The sequence below is a fragment of the Carassius auratus genome, chromosome 25 (assembly GCF_003368295.1).
Source record: "Carassius auratus strain Wakin chromosome 25, ASM336829v1, whole genome shotgun sequence".
In the NCBI taxonomy this organism is placed as follows: domain Eukaryota; kingdom Metazoa; phylum Chordata; class Actinopteri; order Cypriniformes; family Cyprinidae; genus Carassius; species Carassius auratus.
Window position 1 is genome coordinate 9675723 of NC_039267.1, and position 17176 is coordinate 9692898.

Sequence of the window (17176 nt, forward strand, 5' to 3'; positions counted from 1 at the left end):
GCGCACTGTAGTGAGATGTTGGTTATTTATGCATTTTGTATTGTCCGACTGGGATTAGTCTTGAAGTGTTGCTATTAAGTTTGTGTATAATCTAAAGTAAAATGGCAATAAAGTTGTTTTTATATATAATTTAACAAACTATACATTACTCTTCTGAATTTTTACTTCAAGAGGCTGAGTTTGTCAGCCTGTGCAATGCACACTACTTTTGCATTATAGATAGTGGGTTAAGGTTAGGCTAAACTTTATTCATATAAGGGTTTTTGTTAAAATCATTACTGAGACATTTCTCATTCTAGTTTAAGTAATTAACTACAACAAGATATTTTAAAAACAAAAATATTAATAATAAAAAAACTAAAACAAACTTAACTGAAACTATAACGATGCGAAAATAACCCCATCAACAATCCTAAAAAAATGTCTATACAAAAATATTATACTGCCCACGGTTTAATGTTTCTGGAGCAACATTATATATATATATATATAGATTTTTTAGCCTTTATTTGGATAGGAAAGTTAATTGACAAAAAGCAAAACGGGTGAGATTGGGAAAGGTCTACAACCCAGGACTCGGGACACCCAAAGAATTACGGCTCCAACAATATATATATATATATATATATATATATATATATATATATATAATTTTTTTTTTACTGTATTTTATACCAAATAACTGCAGCTACTGTGAGCATGATTCTTTCAAAGCTAAAATACAAATGTATTGAAATCCTACAAAGCCCAAACTTCAAAAAAAGTAGTGCATACTTGTGGCATAGTCCCCTTTTTATCGTAGTTTATCAGATATTGTCTGTATCTTGATCTTAATCATAACAAAAAGAAAATAATATCCCAAATGAGGCAACAAAAAACTTTATTGAGGTCATATGTGACGGTCTGGGATAGGTGGAGTCGTATTCTAGGATGCACTTGTCTTGTTACAACAAGTGACTGGCCAACCGTGGATGTCTTTTTAGTTTCTCCTCCAGTGCCAGATACTTCTGAGGTGCTCTTTCCTTGTGTCTACAAAAACAATATACAGATTTACTTGTGTTTCTAAAACAAAATGTACCAGCAATCTTGTTTACAAGGCAAATATCTGCCCATACACTTCCAAAGCTTGGCTTTGTACCATCTTGGAAAAACTAGATACTACAAAAAGGTCATATTGCCATATTATTCAGGAAATGATTTAAGGTGCGTACCGAATGAGTCTCATTTTGAGAACGTGGATCCTGAACATGGCGTCAGAGCAGTAGGCGAGGTAATCGTCCTCGTCCTCGTTGGACATTGTGAGATAGTTCTTCTGGTACCACTGCTGCTTCTTCTGCAACTCCTCTGTCTCCTAAACAAACAAGTTCACCAGTTCATGAAACGTTTTTCTGGCCTTGTTATCCAGGTCAAGTAACAAACCAAAGATTATATTGTTTCTGTGCCTTTAAGGGGTGGAGTCAAACATTCAAATTCATCCAATCAGATTGTAACTGCTGCTGATGTTCTGTTATATGAATTTATGTACACAGAAGGTGCTAAATCTTATTGAATGATCTAACGTGCCTTTTCCATTCTGCTCTGGATGAGGCTGGCTTTGTTAAAGAGCTGCTGTTTAAACTCATTCAGACAGTCTGTCCTCAGCTGAAGTGCGTCCTGGCGTGTGAGGACTTCTGGGAGTCCCAGTCGGACCTGAGATGGAGCCAGCAGGTCCAGCTCTTTCTCTTTCTGCCGCTGCTTCTTTTCTTTAGCCATACGTTCCTGAGGAACAAAAGGAACCAGAGGAAGGTGGGAGTTTGGATCAGTGTGATGAAAGTGGCTGACTGATTAAAGCCTTGATTCACCTTTTCTTCCATGTGCAGACGGGCCGTTTCGTTCCTCGTAGGGTTGTAGATCGAGATCTGCAGGTCAGTATAACTGTCCTCTTTTTCTCTTGAAGAAAGGATGGACCTAACCTGAAGCAAACATGCTAACGTCAACACCATTGGCTAGATGAAGATGTTTTTATAATGCTGCTTGTGTACTGCAGTACCTCTTTTTCTGAATCTCTGATACAAAGTTCAACATTTTCCTCTTCTTTCATCAGTTCCACAAGCATTTCATATAACTGCAAGTTCGTGTAGGGTTTAGTAGAAGGATCCACCTCAAGATGCAAAATATAACAAGATGTAAACGCAAACACCAAATATAAACCATAACAGCGTTTTCACTGAATTCTGAAGCAAAAATGATCTCACAAGAAACCGGAACTATTTTACAAATTTGAAAATCTGTAAGAATTTCCCACTCAGCAGGTTGTAAAAAAACGTACAAATGTGATTGTACGAATTTGCCAGTTAAGAATCATCACGAGACTGTTGGACACGTCACCCAATCATCTACTCCAGGGATAGGCAACTTCGGTCCCGGAGGACTGTCCTGCAGAGTTTAGCTCCAACCCTAATTAAACACGCTTGAAAAAGGCAATCAGAGTTTTCGGGATTACTAGATAAATACAGACAGGTGAGTTTTTATGAGGGCTGAAGCTAAACTCTGCAGGATAGTGGCCCTCCAGGACCGGAGTTGCCTATCCCTGATCTACTCTTTTTTTTTCTTTAATGGACAGAATTTATAAACTTTATAAAGAAAGTAAACGATTTCTTTAAGTTCACATACATTCATACATATGATTTCTAATAAACTATACCCCTAAACAACCCTCAGTGTTGAATTATCAGGTCATGTACAGATGTATGACTGAGATCGGAGAATGGCGATTCAATTCAAATCTCGTACACTACGATACGAATTCGCACACCAGTTTGTCAAAATGTAATGAGACTATTGGGCATTTCACCTAATCATGTTTTACATTTAGGCAGAATTTTCATTTCTGAGTCAACTATTTTTTTAACGAACATTATAAAGAAAATCAATTATTTCTTTAAGTTCACACTAATTCATACAATTATCATATGATTTATAATAAACTATACCCCTAAACAACCCTCGGTGTGGAATTATCAGGTCATAAATGTACAAATGTATGACTGAGATCGTAAAAAGCCGATTTGATTCAAATCTCGCACACCACGATACGAATTTGCACACCAGTCTGTCAAAGTGTAATGAGACTATTGGACATTTCACTTTAATCATGTTTTACATTTAGGCAGAATTTTCATTTCTGAGTCAACAATTTCTTAAAAATCCAGATATTTGAAACCGGATTTGGTCCAGTGAGATTTTACTGTGGGTGTGGTTATGCGTTGTGATTTGAAAAAAAAAAAAAAACAGAAATGTCCTTGCTTTTAATTATTTCTCTTTTTTTTTTTTTATTACTTTATTCTGATAAAATATTACCACTTTAATTTGGTCTTGCTAGAATTTTACTCTTTTAACTTTATTACTGTTATCATAAAAAGGCCTGTTGAGTTTATTTACCTTCATCTTATAATTTTAAAGTTCCAATAAAACACAGTCGTGTAACTTATGCTTATGGAATCAACCAAAATATTTTGACGTGACATCAAACCTGAAAGCCAGACACCATCTGTGGAGTAAAAGCTTGTGCTTTCTGTGAGTCTGCCGCTTCTTTGGGTTTGATGAAGTTGAGCCAAGCTGGGATGATCCTTTCGTCCTCGAGATGAAAGGTCACTTGGATCCGTCTGTCCGACACCATAAAGATCCGTTCAGCCACATCTTTACTTGCTGGCTTAGAATGATCTCTGTGAAAGTGCTCCTCCACCCTCTGTTGGAGACCCCAAACAAAATCTCATTTACCCATTTTACCCATGTTTTGAAGGATTTTTGTTAGGAAGGCCACTAGTGCATTGTTGGTTAATGTTATACCTATAAGATAATATTGGGTTAAAGGTCAAAGCTGTTTGTTGAGAGAGCATTACCTGCAGAGGCCGTTGTTCAAGAGCCTCTCCAGCCCGAATCACTTTGATTTGCTTTCCGTAAACAGCATGTCGGTAAAAGAGGAAGTCAGTGCGGTCTTCAAAGGTTTCTGTCATTTCGAAAGGCTTCTCGATTCTTCTGGCTAGACCATCTGTGCGAATATGACTATAAAAGTCCATCTGACGCTCCGTCTCAGGAACTAAAGTGAGGTACCTGTGGTCTAAACAAAATTTGACTTTTAATAAGTCAGGCCTTTTGTTATTTGTTGATATTCAAGTTAATGAGTCATCAGTGATGTAATGAATCAGATTTACTGACATCAGGATTATACAGGTGCATCTCAATATATTAGAATGTCGAGAAAAAGATAATTTATTTCAGTAATTCAACTCCAATTGTGAAACTCATGTATGAAATAAATTCAGTGCACACAGACTGAAGTAGATTAAGTCTTTGGTTCATTGTATGGAAGCCCAGGTTTCTTCAACCATGGCCTTCAGCTCATCTGCATTGTTTGGTCTCTTTTTTCTAATCTCCCTCCTGACAATATCCCATAGATTCTCTCTGGGGTTCAAGTCTGGTGAGTTTCCTGGCCAGTCAAGTAGACCAACACCATGGTAATTTAACCAACTTTTGGTGCTTTTGGCATCGTGAGCAGGTGTCAAATCCTGCTGGAAAATGAAATCAGCATCTTCAAAAAGCTGGTCAGCAGAAGGAAGCATGAAGTACTCCAAGATTTCTTGGTAAACTGGTGCAGTGACTTTGGTTTTCAAAAAACACAATGGACCAACACCAGCAGATGACATTGCACCTCAAATCGTCACAGACTGTGGAAACTTAACACTGGCCTTCAAGCAACTTTGAGCTATGAGCTTCTCCACCCTTCCTCCAGACTCTAGGACCTTGGTTTCCAAATTAAATTTAAAAAAAATTGCTTCCATCTGAAAAATGGACTTTGCACGAGTGGCAACAGTCCAGTTCTTCTTCTCCTTAGCCCAGGTAAGAAGCCTCTGTCATTGTCTGTGGTACAGGAGTGGCTTAACAAGTGGAATCTGACAACTGTAGCCAAATTCCTTGACACGTCTGTGTGAGGTGGCTCGTGATGCCTTGACCCCAGACTCAGTCCATTCCTTGTGAAGTTCTCTAAAATTCTTGAATCCAGTTTGCTTGACAATCCTCATAATGCTGCGGGTCTCTCGGTTGGTTTTGCATCTTTTTCTTAAACACTTTTTCATTCCACTCAACTTTCTGTTAACATGCTTGGATACAGCACTCTGTAAACAGCCAGCTTATTGGCAATTAATTTGTGTGACTTACACTCCGTGTGAAGGGTGGTTGTCAGAGACCATTCTGAAGGCTCAGGAAACCTTTGCAGGTGTTTTGAGTTGATTAGCTGATTGGCATGTCATCATATTCTAATTTGTTGAGATCGTGAATTGGTGGGTTTTTGTTAAATGTGAGACAAAATCATCACAATTAAACGAACCAAAGACTTAGACTACAGTCTTTGTGCATTGAATTTATTTAATACACGAGCTTCCCAATTTGAGTTGAATTACTGAAATAAATGAACTTTTCCTTGACATTTTAATTTAATGAGAAGCACCTGTATTAAAAAGGTGTGTGTTAGATTACATTTGAGAGCATCGCTTCTTCCCGGCCTGAAATGCTCAGTTGTCTCATTGCTGTCTGTGTGTAGTTCTCTCTCGTCAAGATGATCACTTCGATGTTTGAACCATTCCTTAATAGTGCTGGCTTGTGTGCCTAAGAATGTGACAAAATGAGATTTGTTTTCTGTGTATTATTATTTAATACAACCATATAATTAGATATACAAATCATTATCATCATTATTATATTAATCATTTAAAGGCATTATTTGAATTTGGGTTTTATATCCATTAAACATCCTTTAAAATAAATATCACTTTTAATGGATTTGTTAATATAATTTATACTTTTTTTTTTGATTGATTGAGTGATTTATTGATTGATTGATTGATTAATACAAATGAACATGATCAACATGATGACAAGGTATGTTGTAACTGAAAACAGAAACATCCCTAAATATCTTACAATCGAGATCTTTATAAGTGGTGAGTTTGGTCACCAGACCATCTTTCAAAAGATAAGGGGCAAACTTCTCCAGCTTGGCCTTCCTGTACTCAATAACCTTCATACCACCTGGATATCGCATTTCCATATCTATAAAACAGAACAAAACATGTATGATAAATTAACCTCAAGTGCTAGTAGATAATGGATGAAAGGCTATATATGAGAGTGAGGACTTGACCTGCCGGTGAAATGTTTATTGTAGTCACCCAAGATGGAGGCATCTCAAACACTTTTAGCTCATCCATTTCCTCCTTCAGAAACAAAATAGGTAGTTAAATCTGAAGTAATAGATACGGAGCATAAATATAGATCTAAATACCAGGTTACGTGTGGAACTTCAACAGTTAAATCAATAATGCTATTAAACTACACGAAAATGAGAAACATTCTGTACTTCCTCCTCGTCTTCTGGCTCTTCAAGTGTCTTTGGTTCTGAAATGATTGACAGAGATTGGCCACATAACACATACTCCCATTTTGAAAGATCACCCAGGTCAAAGGTCATCTCCTGCAGACACACAAAGACCCGGTGAAATTTCCAATGCTCATCATCTTCTCTGAAAATATTCAAATGCATCCACATTAAGATATACTGACATTACAACCCAAAGTGCAATCTTGCTTGTTGACCCAGTAGTTTTGATGGTTCCAGACGCTCTCTATGCCCAGGAAGTTCTCATTGGTGGTGGAGTAGCTCTTGCCCGTCAGAGGGTCAATGAAGAAGTTCTCAGGTATTTCCCGGTTCCCTGCGAGCAGCAGAACCCAGCAGTGAACTCTCAAGCCCCGAAGAGGATCGGGTGGTGGACGTTCTCGCTCCTGTTTAAGAGGAACTGATGAAAATGCAAGTAAAAAATCAAACAGAATTTCCCTGAAACATTCTTTTCCCGACCTTCTGAAGTCTCTCTGCATCCAGTTGTTTCTTCAGTGCGGCTGCTTCAGCTTCTGCTTGCTCTTTCTCCTCTTGACGCCTTTCAAAGTTGCTTTGCAAGTCACGTGGAGGTTTTACAGAGTATTTCTTTATCGGCTTCTTTGGTTCCTCTATTTTATCCTGAGCAGGTCATGGAAAAATCACAACATGAACAATGAATCCAGTTTAGATAGATTTCAACCACTCAAGGAAATATAGGTTTTAAAAGATAATATAGAACTTCTTGGGTAATTGTGGAAATACTTCAGGGAGAATGCCAATTATAAACTGATCTCCAACTAAATTTAGCAAAAATACATAAAATATGCGAATACACAATATTAACAACAAAAACTAAATTTGAAAAAGCTAAAGTTCAGCTACACATTTCATTGTCCCACCCACATTAAAATAATGTTCTCAAAGTAATGTACAAATATATGACTCACATCATCATTTTACATCAATAATGTTTATTTATAATTATTACAAAATTAACTACAAAACTAAATACATTTATTATCATTTAGAAAGTAAAAATTTTCTAAAAAAATTTCTAATAATCTTGTATTTAGGCATAAAAAGCATGTAAATACATTAATATGAAACTTTTTGCATGTCATAGGCCAGGGCTGAAATACGACTCTCAATAAATATTTATTTATTTATTTCATTATTTCTAAACCAAGCACATTTAGAACAATTTCTAAATTAACACATGTATTTAATTTATATATTATATATTTATATATTCATTATAATACTATTTGCATGTTATAGGTCAGGCTTAAAATACAAATATTTATTTATATATTACTTACTAAACTAACTACATACATTCTAGTTATTTCTAAATTAATAAATAATTTATATTAATTATAGCTTTGCCAGTTAAGCGTCATAAAGCATGTAAAAATATTATTATGACACTATTTGTATTTTATAGTTCAGGCTTAAAATGCAACTGCCAATTATATTTAATTTCCTGCTCAATCTATGCACCATAGTATACATGACATGAAAACCACTGAAGACCCTTTGGTACAAGGGTCGTTAAACTTATTTTACGTGCAATCTGAAATATTTTATTATTTACCCTCTATGATTTATTCACATGTGCATAAGTTGTGCTTACTTGTATTTGTGGCTGCAGTAGGGGACACTCTTGTCGTGACTGATCAAGAAGACACATCTCTTTTGTAGCGTAGCCACTGACGCAGTAAGCATTGTATCCTGCGCCCAACAACAGGCTACACAGCACTATGGAGAAATCAAAACACGTTCCTCTTTGAGTCTGCAGAACCCAGGTGGGCGATGACAGCTGCTTGGGCTAGAAAGAACAGAAATGAAATAAAAACATGTTTTTGAGTCCAAGATATTAAAACAACCATCATAAGTCAAGTCCGATTCTCTCACAAGTTCAAACGGTGGATCCAGAAGCTCCAACGAGAGATAATCAGCCACAAAACTGGCACATCCCTCCCAGTCGTACAGCTCAGGATATGGCAGCAAGGTGCTTCGCAAAGTGGTGCTTACAAATTTCTGTTGATATACATTGGAATAATAAAATGTAACGGAAAATAGAGGTAATGTTGGCATGTCTGGAAAGCATATTTACTGTACGCACCTGAACACCGCACTCATTCACAGGACACAGCAGAAGCGCTTTGCGATCAGGGTACAAAAGCACATACTGCTGCCGGAAGTTTTCTGCCATCGCTAGCATGAGCTTCTCCTGGGAGGAGTTCTCCTTGTATGAGGATGGACATTTGGAAAGGGCCACTCGAGGTCTTGGCTTTGTGCTGTAGAAATACAAAAATAAAGACCAACAAACAGAAATAAGATTATTTCTTTGTTTATTTAAATCTGTGTGTTAAAATGACCTACATTACCTGTATATATTCAAATAACACTTTAAATATGAAATAATTTGCATTGCAACGTGATTTTTGTAATATGTGCATGCAAAAATCTGATTATAACTATCATAATATGATACAAGTATAAACTATTTATACATGATTTTCTTAAAAGTGGTCAGAAGACTATTTCAGTTTGTCTGAAAGTCTGCTTCCAAGACCTGTGTTTTAATTTTTAATGAACAATAATTGTAACAATTACTTGCATTGCTTGCTTTAAGAATGTATATCTTCAAATAGATTCAAACATTACATTTAATTTTAAATAATGAATGAGCATTAAGATTTGTAATGCTGTTATTTTCATGGTATTTGTCATTTGTAACTTCATATGAAAGTCACATTATCATTATTTTCATTTATTAAAAATGTATGTTGTGTCGCTGGGTAATTTTGTTGTGGTTTTGTAATTTTTATTAGTATTTGTTTAAATGTAGTTTTTATTTTTTTTATGTTTTAGTTAAGGGTTTTTTTTTTTATTTTTATGATTTTAGTTTTAGTAAATTATAATAACCCTGACCAGGATTTGTTATTGACATTGTTAGTTAACTTACAGCAAACTATACAATGAGGCCATGGTGGGTAAGTACCCCCAGCTCCATGCACTAAAGTAAAGAGTTTAAGGTGTTTGGTGACCTTATTAGTCTGCTAACGTTACCCCACAAGTACATGACCTGATATACCACCTATGTTTGTGGCTAATGATTAAGACCATTGTAAACATCCAGCGCGTGCACTTGAGAGGAACTTCTATGGAGAAACGCTGAACATTGCTTAAACACGAGTTTACCACATGTTGATGAACTTTAGTAACCTCACATGTGTGTGACCGTAGGGGTTATTCGTATGTTAGACAGGCTGCTCTCCAGATTCCGCGCGCTCTCTTCATCATCGTCTTCATCATCTGTTACAGTAACGTCCTCTTCAAAGTCCTCCTCCGGTAACACTTCCATCTAAAACAAGCCATGCACATATTGAGAAATATACGATAAATATTTAATCGACAGAAGTTATCATTGCATATGAGAACTTACAGTTTAACAAAGTGAATCTCTCTTTTCTCCGTTCGCCCTAAAATTTTATTTCTAAATCGAAATTTACAAAGGGGACCCTGTTACTTGTTTATGTCCCGTCATTTGGTTTCCATGGCGAGGGTTCGCTGACGTATCAATAAGGGGGTGGAGTCGACAACCTTCTCGTCTTTTCCAGAGCCGATTTTCTAAAATAACTTTTAATTATTATGATGACGATTTTGAATTGAATTAAATTAAAATATGTTATATTTATAAATATAAGTCAGAAACATGTGAAAACATTCGCTATTTATTTAACTTACTAAAGTTTATACTTATACTGCTAAAGATCCTGCAGCAAAATAATGCATTTACTTAAAATGATTTATTTATTTATTTATTTATTTTTATTGTTGTTGTTGTATGTATTGCATGCTTTTACTGTACTGCCAGATTGTACCTCGGTTATAGTTCGTTTCCTGTGAGTAATGAAAACTTATTTTTTGGATGTTCTCTAAACGTTCATGTTTTATTAAAGGGTTTAAAATGTTTTTTTCTTGTTTATATACAGACTTTAATAGAACGTACCATTTTATAATTTTGCAAACATGAATGCTACTTTTGAATGTTTTCTGAATGTTCATTTAAGAGTTCATTTAGAGTCATTTAAAAATCGTTCCAGAAAAACGTTCCATGAATGGTAAATAATGATTTTGTGCTAACGTTTTTAGAACATTATTATTAAAGGCCAGATAACATTCTATTGACGTTACTTGAAGAACTTTTGTTAGTTTTGAAAAGTTGTTTGTTGTTGTTTTATATATAAATAAATAAAAATTAACACACTTTTGCTTTTACACATTTTGACGTGAAATAACAAGTGTTTATATTTCCAACATACTCGTGGTTTTTATTGTGCCTTTGATTGACACAAGTTCGTTTCGTGCATGTTTACACCTAAACGCACTGTCATTGAAATATATCCTTTTAATGTAATCAGGAAACACAGTAGATGCTCAGAAGGTCCGGTGACCGCCCCCTCGCGACGCCTCATTGGACGAACGCATTAATACGAACTGAAGCTGCTGGGAATCAGAGGCAGACAGCCAACACAGACACAAACACAATGGGACGTTCGCGTTCCTTCAAATGCATTGCATTTCTTCTGGTTGCACTGCACCAAACCTCTGGATTCTGGTTATTTAACGTTATCTTCCCTCCGACGGCCAAACCTCGCGTCATAAATAACAGCACTCCTCCTCTTATCATAGGTAAGCAATCTTACATTCATAGTTGGCTATTTAAGTTTAGAGTTCGTTTAATGTGTTTTCTTCATTGGTTAATTTATTTAGCATAAAACCATATACCATTATAAGACAGAATAGATAACAAATGGACCTTTCATGCACTTTGAAAAAAAAGTTAAAATCTATAATTTGTGTACAGATTGTTGCAAGGTCTACTTTTGACAATATAATATGTATCTGGTTAAGTTAGACTTTGAATTTTACCTTTTTGACTCCTTTTTTAACAGTACCTGGAAATCTGGGTAATCGCCTTGAGGCCAAAATAGACAAGCCCACACTGGTACACTGGATGTGTTACAAGAAAACAGAGGACTGGTTCCCTCTCTGGATTGACTTAAACATGTTTATGCCCATTGGAATTGACTGCTGGATTGATAATATAAGGTAAACTAACTTTGTAACATTATAAGTTAGGTGACTTTACTGTAACTTAATGCAACCTTGCTGAATAAACCTATTACTTTTTAATTCAGCATACATTTTAAAACCAAAAACTTGAGCGGTAGTGTGTGTATGTGCTTATATATCAATACTTTTATGTTTGCAATATAGTGTTACTCAATTTTTAAACTTGTTTTGTTGTCTTATGTGTGCACATTCACAGAGCAACCCTTTCTAGGTACCTCTGATTTATTGACTGCTGTTTCCTAATCATCCTCAGCTCTGTATTTCAGGTCATTGACCTTTTGTCTATTGTTTTTGGAGGGTTGTCAGAAACTGATGTCATAAGACAGGCCAGTGTATCATAATCAATATTTGGTAGCTCTCTAATGTCCTAACTTGGTTTAGTTAAACAACGCTGAATCAGGTTATCTCCCCGCTTTTGGTAACCTTGAAAGAATACAATTTCTTGCCTCAGATTTTATATGATTGTTACATTCGTTTTTTTGTGTGTGTAGAATTGTGTACAACAGGACAACTCGGAAGACATCTAATGCGCCCGGGGTGGAAGTCAGAGTCCCTGGATTTGGACAGACTTACCCTATAGAGTTTCTTGACTTAAACAAGCTGACAGGTGAGTATAGAGTGACATTATAATGAACTTCTTTGCTTACAACATCTGTATTTTTATTCTGATGTACGTTTTTGTAGGTTACTTTCACACCATGGTTCAACATTTGGCCAGCATTGGATATGTGCGAAATGAGACTGTCCGTGGTGCTCCGTATGACTGGAGAATCGCTCCAAGTAAGTGAAATCACATTGACAGGCGACAACAAATATTTCGCCATAGTGTAGAAACAAATAGTTGAATGTACTCACTTCATCAGGACTACTCAACAGTCAGCAGAGTTCAACTCTAACTCAAATCAAATATGCATGACCATGAGTATCAAGGTCTTCGGTGTTACATGAAAATGACAGTCTGGAGTGTTTGATTAGGGTTGGAGTCAAACTGTGCAGGACAGTGATCCTCCTGGACTGGAGTTGTATAGTCCTACTCTACAGAACATAATTATCTCTACATATGCTTTACATATTTATTGTGTTTTCATATACATTTACTGTATATAATATACAGAGGCAATTCAAATTCAAAGTAAACATTTAAACCCACTCAATAGACAGTGTAGTCAAGCAAACTTTTTTAAAAATGTATACAGTATGTGTTTGTATTTATATATATATATATATATATATATATATATATATATATATATACATAATAAATATACACAGAACATATTATGCAAACAAAAACATTTATTTTTGTTGCGATTAATTGCAATTAATCGTTTGACAGTGCAATACTAATATATATATATATTCTGTGAATGTTTCTGTTTGGTACCATATAGATGAGCAGGAGGAGTATTTTTCACGTTTGAAGAATCTGGTGGAGGAGATGTACAATGAGTACAAGCAACCAATATACCTTCTGGGCCACAGCATGGGCAACAACTACATCCTGTACTTCCTGAACCAGCAGACTCAGCACTGGAAAGACCACTACATTAAGGGCTTCATCTCTCTGGGAGCACCTTGGGGTGGCGCTGTGAAGCCCCTCAGAGTCTTAGCATCAGGTACAGTAAAAAAAAACATCCATAATACTGTCTGTAAAACAGTTATATTATAACATATTGTTAACATTTAAAATAACTGTTATATAACTTATATTATATATCCTGTGATGGTAAAGCTGAATTTTCAGCACCATAACTCCAGTATTAAGTGTCTCATGATACTTCAGAAATCATTTAAATATGCTGATTTGCTGCTTCAAAAAAATCGTAATATTACCAATATTGAAAAAAAAAGATTTTCAAAAGAAGTCTCTTTACAACCCTGATAATTCATATATTAATATAGTATGTGTAAATATTCTGAATTATACTTTATTTATATTTTTTTTCTGTAAATTAAAATTTATTTGACTCTTTAGTCATTTTGTTATGTTTTTATATATATCAGGGCTGGTAAGCGATTTAATTTTTTTTAATCTAATAAATTAATTAATTATATACATTGTGTGTGTGTGTGTGTGTGTGTGTGTGTGTGTGTGTGCGCGTCTGCGTGTGTGTGTGTGTGGGGAAACTGATATATTGATGCATTCTAGCTACAAAAAATAGTCATACTAAAACATGCAGACATAGAATATAAAATACTGATTATTTTGATTGTAAACAATACTTTAGTTTTAATATAATTGCTATTTGGTTACCTACTGTTTTAACACATATAAAAGATTTAAGCCTTTAGAGTTTTAGTCTTTATTTAATGCCTTTTTTAGGTGAAAACGATGGCATTCCCTTTGTGTCCAATATAAAAATCCGGGAAGAGCAACGAATGACCACCACAAATCCGTGGATGATTCCTTCTGAAGAGGCTTGGCCCAAAGACCACACCTTCATCTCCACCCCCTTTTTCAACTACACCAACCAAGACTATCAACAGTTCTTCAAAGACATCAAATTTGAGGATGGCTGGTATATGTGGGAGGACACCAAAAACCTCACGGCCGGGCTGCCCACCCCCGGCGTCGAGGTCTACTGTCTCTATGGGGTGGGTCTCCCTACACCCGTCACATATGTGTACGACGAACAGTTTCCAAACACCGACCCCATAGATATTATTTACGATGACGGCGATGACACTGTCGGCAGCCACAGCATGAGTCTCTGTAAGCGCTGGATAGGGAAACAGGAACAGGCCGTGCACGTGACAGAGTTTAGAGGCATGGCTCATTTGGACATGGTCTTCAATCACAAGGTTCTCACAGCAATCCAGAAGATTTTGGAGGGAAAGTACCATGAGATAACTGTGGACAGCTCTGAAGAGCCTCCATCTCTTAGCCTAGGTTTTGTGTAAAGTGAAGTGTCCTGATCTCATGTACAAAAGTATGACTTATATATCTCTTTGTATTGGTTTATTTTAATAGACATGACATACTTGTTTGTTACAGTGTATTATACAGAATTTATCAAATGTATTTAATCTGTACATTAAAGCCACCATAGCTCTTAAAGTGTGAAATGGGCTGGATGTTTCTTTTTTTGCATAACATAGCATAACTTGAACTGTCTATGCTGCCATAATATGTTAATAACATTTCATATTTTTTTTAAGAAGGATCATATGTGTTCCTGTAGCTCAATTGGTAGAGCACTGCGTTATTAAGCGCAAGGTTGGGGGTTTGATTCCCCGGGAACACATGATAGGTAAAAAAATGATAGCCTGAATGCATTGTAAGTCGCTTTGGATAAAAGCATCTGCTAAATGCATAAATTTAATTTAATTTTAAATATGTGACCATGTCATATGTGACTCATTTTATGGGTCAAAATTATCGATTTTTCCTTTATGCCAAAGATAATTAGGATAGTAAAGATCATTGTACATCATATATTTTTTACATGTTTTTTACAGCATTGCTTATTATAACCAATCATACATGATTTTGTTGAGCTTAGAAATGCAGTAGCCAATCAGAGGTGTTCAAACTATTAATCGCTGAAACCCCAGAGTTTGCAACAAAGTCCCGATGTACTTACGATGTAAGTTAGTTAGAGATTATTTTACCACTTAACACTAGCTAGACTGAATGCTCATTTAGCTGAATGTTCTTTGACTGCATGATTCAGTAACACCTAATAAAATACATTTAGAATGCTCCCAAAATTCAAGATATAGGGGAAGAAAATGTACAGGTGCTGGTCATATAATTAGAATATCATCAAAAACTTGATTTATTTCAGTAATTCCATTCAAGAAGTGAAACTTGTATATTATATTAATTCATTACACACAGACTGATATAATTCAAATGTTTATTTCTTTTCATTTTGATGTTTATAACTGACAACTAAGGAAAATCCCAAATTCAGTATCTCAGAAAATTAGAATATTGTGAAAAGGTTCAATATTGAAGACACCTGGTGCCACAGGCTAATCAACTAATTAACTCAAAACACCTGCAAAGCCTTTAAATGGTCTCTCAGTCTAGTTGTGTAGGCTACACAATCATGGGGAAGACTGCTGACTTGACAGTTGTCTAAAAGACGACCATTGACACCTTGCACAAGGAGGGCAAGACACAAAAGGTCATTGCAAAAGAGGCTGGCTGTTTACAGAGTTCTGTGTCCAAGCACATTAATAGAGGCGGGAAAAAAAGGAACTTCTTTAAACCTTTTGCAGTTTTATCCATCACAATGCTATGCAGACAGCTTTCTATCAGATCAATTAATTTACTTTATAAATGCACATTTGGAGTCTGTAAGCTTTACTATTAGGGTGCTTCCCTTTGTTTTTATTAAAGCACACTGATATTGTGGATATTTTTCTTACAAAAACACATGGATTCACTACAGGAGGCCTTTATTCACCCCCCGAGCCATGTGAGGCACTCTATTTATGGATGGATGTGGTTTATTTGACTGTTTTTGTACTGTTAAAAAAACACCCGCCTATTGCCATTATACAGCTTGGAAGAGCAAGGATAATTTTTTATATAATCCGATTGGATTCGTCTGAAAGAAGAAAGCCATGCACACATATTTTGCCATGAGGGTGAGTAAAACATGCATTTTTGGATTAACTAACCCTTCAAGAGTCATGCTTTACTCTGGAACATGCAGTGCAACAGACTATTGTTTAAAAGGAATATCTCTTTACACCAAAATATTTTCAGATCATTATTAAAATGGTGGGACAGAGTAGACTGAATTGCAGGCAGGCAAAATTGGAAAAAAGAAATAAAAAAATCATACGTTGCATTGGTTTGTCACATTTTATGACATTCAGAAATCATGTAGAATACCAGTTCAGAAAATAAATAAGTTTACTTGTTATAAAGTTAATAAGTAATGTAATATTTAGTGTTTTTGCTTCCTCAAACACACAATGACCCCAAACCACATTTTTCAAGGCGCTACTGTCAAACTGGGACACCTTTATTGGAAAACTGGGACACTTAAAACACATTCAGTTGTTATTCAAGTGTAGGCCTTATAAATTAAATACACAATAACAATATAAACAACAACAATAATATAAGCATCACTTTTTTTAAGAAGGGGTGCAGGTACAGCAAATTCAACCCACCCCCTCCCTCACCTGCCCACAAAATTGTATATTACGTTAAATTTATTTCATACAAATTAAAAAATAATAATAATAATAACCTTCATTAACAGAGAGAGCTGAGATTTTTTTTAATATCTTAAGTATCCCGCTCTGTCTAGTCTGTCGGTCTCCGTGTCCTCTTGCTTCGCGATTTTTCTGTACGTGAGAAAATGGATGTGTGGCGTAAGAGCGTGTGAAAAGTGTTAATTGCGTGTCTCACGGTGAATGCGTGAGAGCTGGCGTAGTTTAAGTCAGTCTTTGTTGAAATATCTAGCTAACTAACTAAATGTATGAGGGAGATATAATAAGGTAACTCTATTCCTCCATTAGAATGACTTGAATGGCTGTCCCAGTTTGCCAGTACTAACCTGTCCCAATTTAACAATATGCTATTGGCAAACTGGGACAGTGTCAAAATCGCATCAAAAAACCCCAAGAAGATTAATATGAATGTGATTTTTAAAAATT

General features: G+C 35.6%; 2 protein-coding genes across 2 annotated transcripts; one reads left to right on the forward strand and one right to left on the reverse strand.

Annotated features, from left to right (window-relative positions):
* Positions 1-858: 858 nt before the first annotated feature.
* Positions 859-9990, reverse strand: ccdc135 (coiled-coil domain containing 135). The gene is made up of 18 exons (XM_026203239.1): positions 9861-9990; positions 9646-9779; positions 8535-8709; positions 8324-8449; positions 8043-8237; positions 6890-7048; positions 6598-6816; positions 6395-6508; positions 6179-6251; positions 5959-6087; positions 5515-5643; positions 3882-4099; positions 3512-3727; positions 2030-2140; positions 1842-1952; positions 1564-1758; positions 1212-1351; positions 859-1029 (listed from the first exon to the last, which is right to left on the reverse strand). Exons 2-18 carry the CDS (start codon positions 9777-9779, stop codon positions 945-947), a joined length of 2529 nt encoding a protein of 842 aa, XP_026059024.1. The 5' UTR covers positions 9861-9990; the 3' UTR covers positions 859-944.
* A 917-nt stretch (positions 9991-10907) lies between these two features.
* lcat (lecithin-cholesterol acyltransferase) lies at positions 10908-14620 on the forward strand. Its single transcript, XM_026203271.1, has 6 exons — positions 10908-11110; positions 11374-11530; positions 12046-12161; positions 12239-12334; positions 12946-13170; positions 13878-14620. Exons 1-6 carry the CDS (start codon positions 10966-10968, stop codon positions 14453-14455), a joined length of 1317 nt encoding a protein of 438 aa, XP_026059056.1. The 5' UTR covers positions 10908-10965; the 3' UTR covers positions 14456-14620.
* Positions 14621-17176: the final 2556 nt, after the last annotated feature.

Excerpts from the sequence above, each read along its gene's own strand:
- ccdc135 (XM_026203239.1), bottom strand. The coding sequence starts at position 9,779 with ATGGAAGTGTTACCGGAGGAGGACTTTGAAGAGGACGTTACTGTAACA. Across the intron at positions 8,238-8,323 it reads TGGATCCACCGTTTGAACTT|CCCAAGCAGCTGTCATCGCC; the intron begins GTGAGAGAATCG and ends TGTTCTTTCTAG. Across the intron at positions 1,352-1,563 it reads TCCAGAGCAGAATGGAAAAG|GAGACAGAGGAGTTGCAGAA; the intron begins GCACGTTAGATC and ends TTGTTTGTTTAG.
- lcat (XM_026203271.1), top strand. The coding sequence starts at position 10,966 with ATGGGACGTTCGCGTTCCTTCAAATGCATTGCATTTCTTCTGGTTGCA. Across the intron at positions 11,531-12,045 it reads TGCTGGATTGATAATATAAG|AATTGTGTACAACAGGACAA; the intron begins GTAAACTAACTT and ends TTGTGTGTGTAG. Across the intron at positions 13,171-13,877 it reads CCTCAGAGTCTTAGCATCAG|GTGAAAACGATGGCATTCCC; the intron begins GTACAGTAAAAA and ends TGCCTTTTTTAG.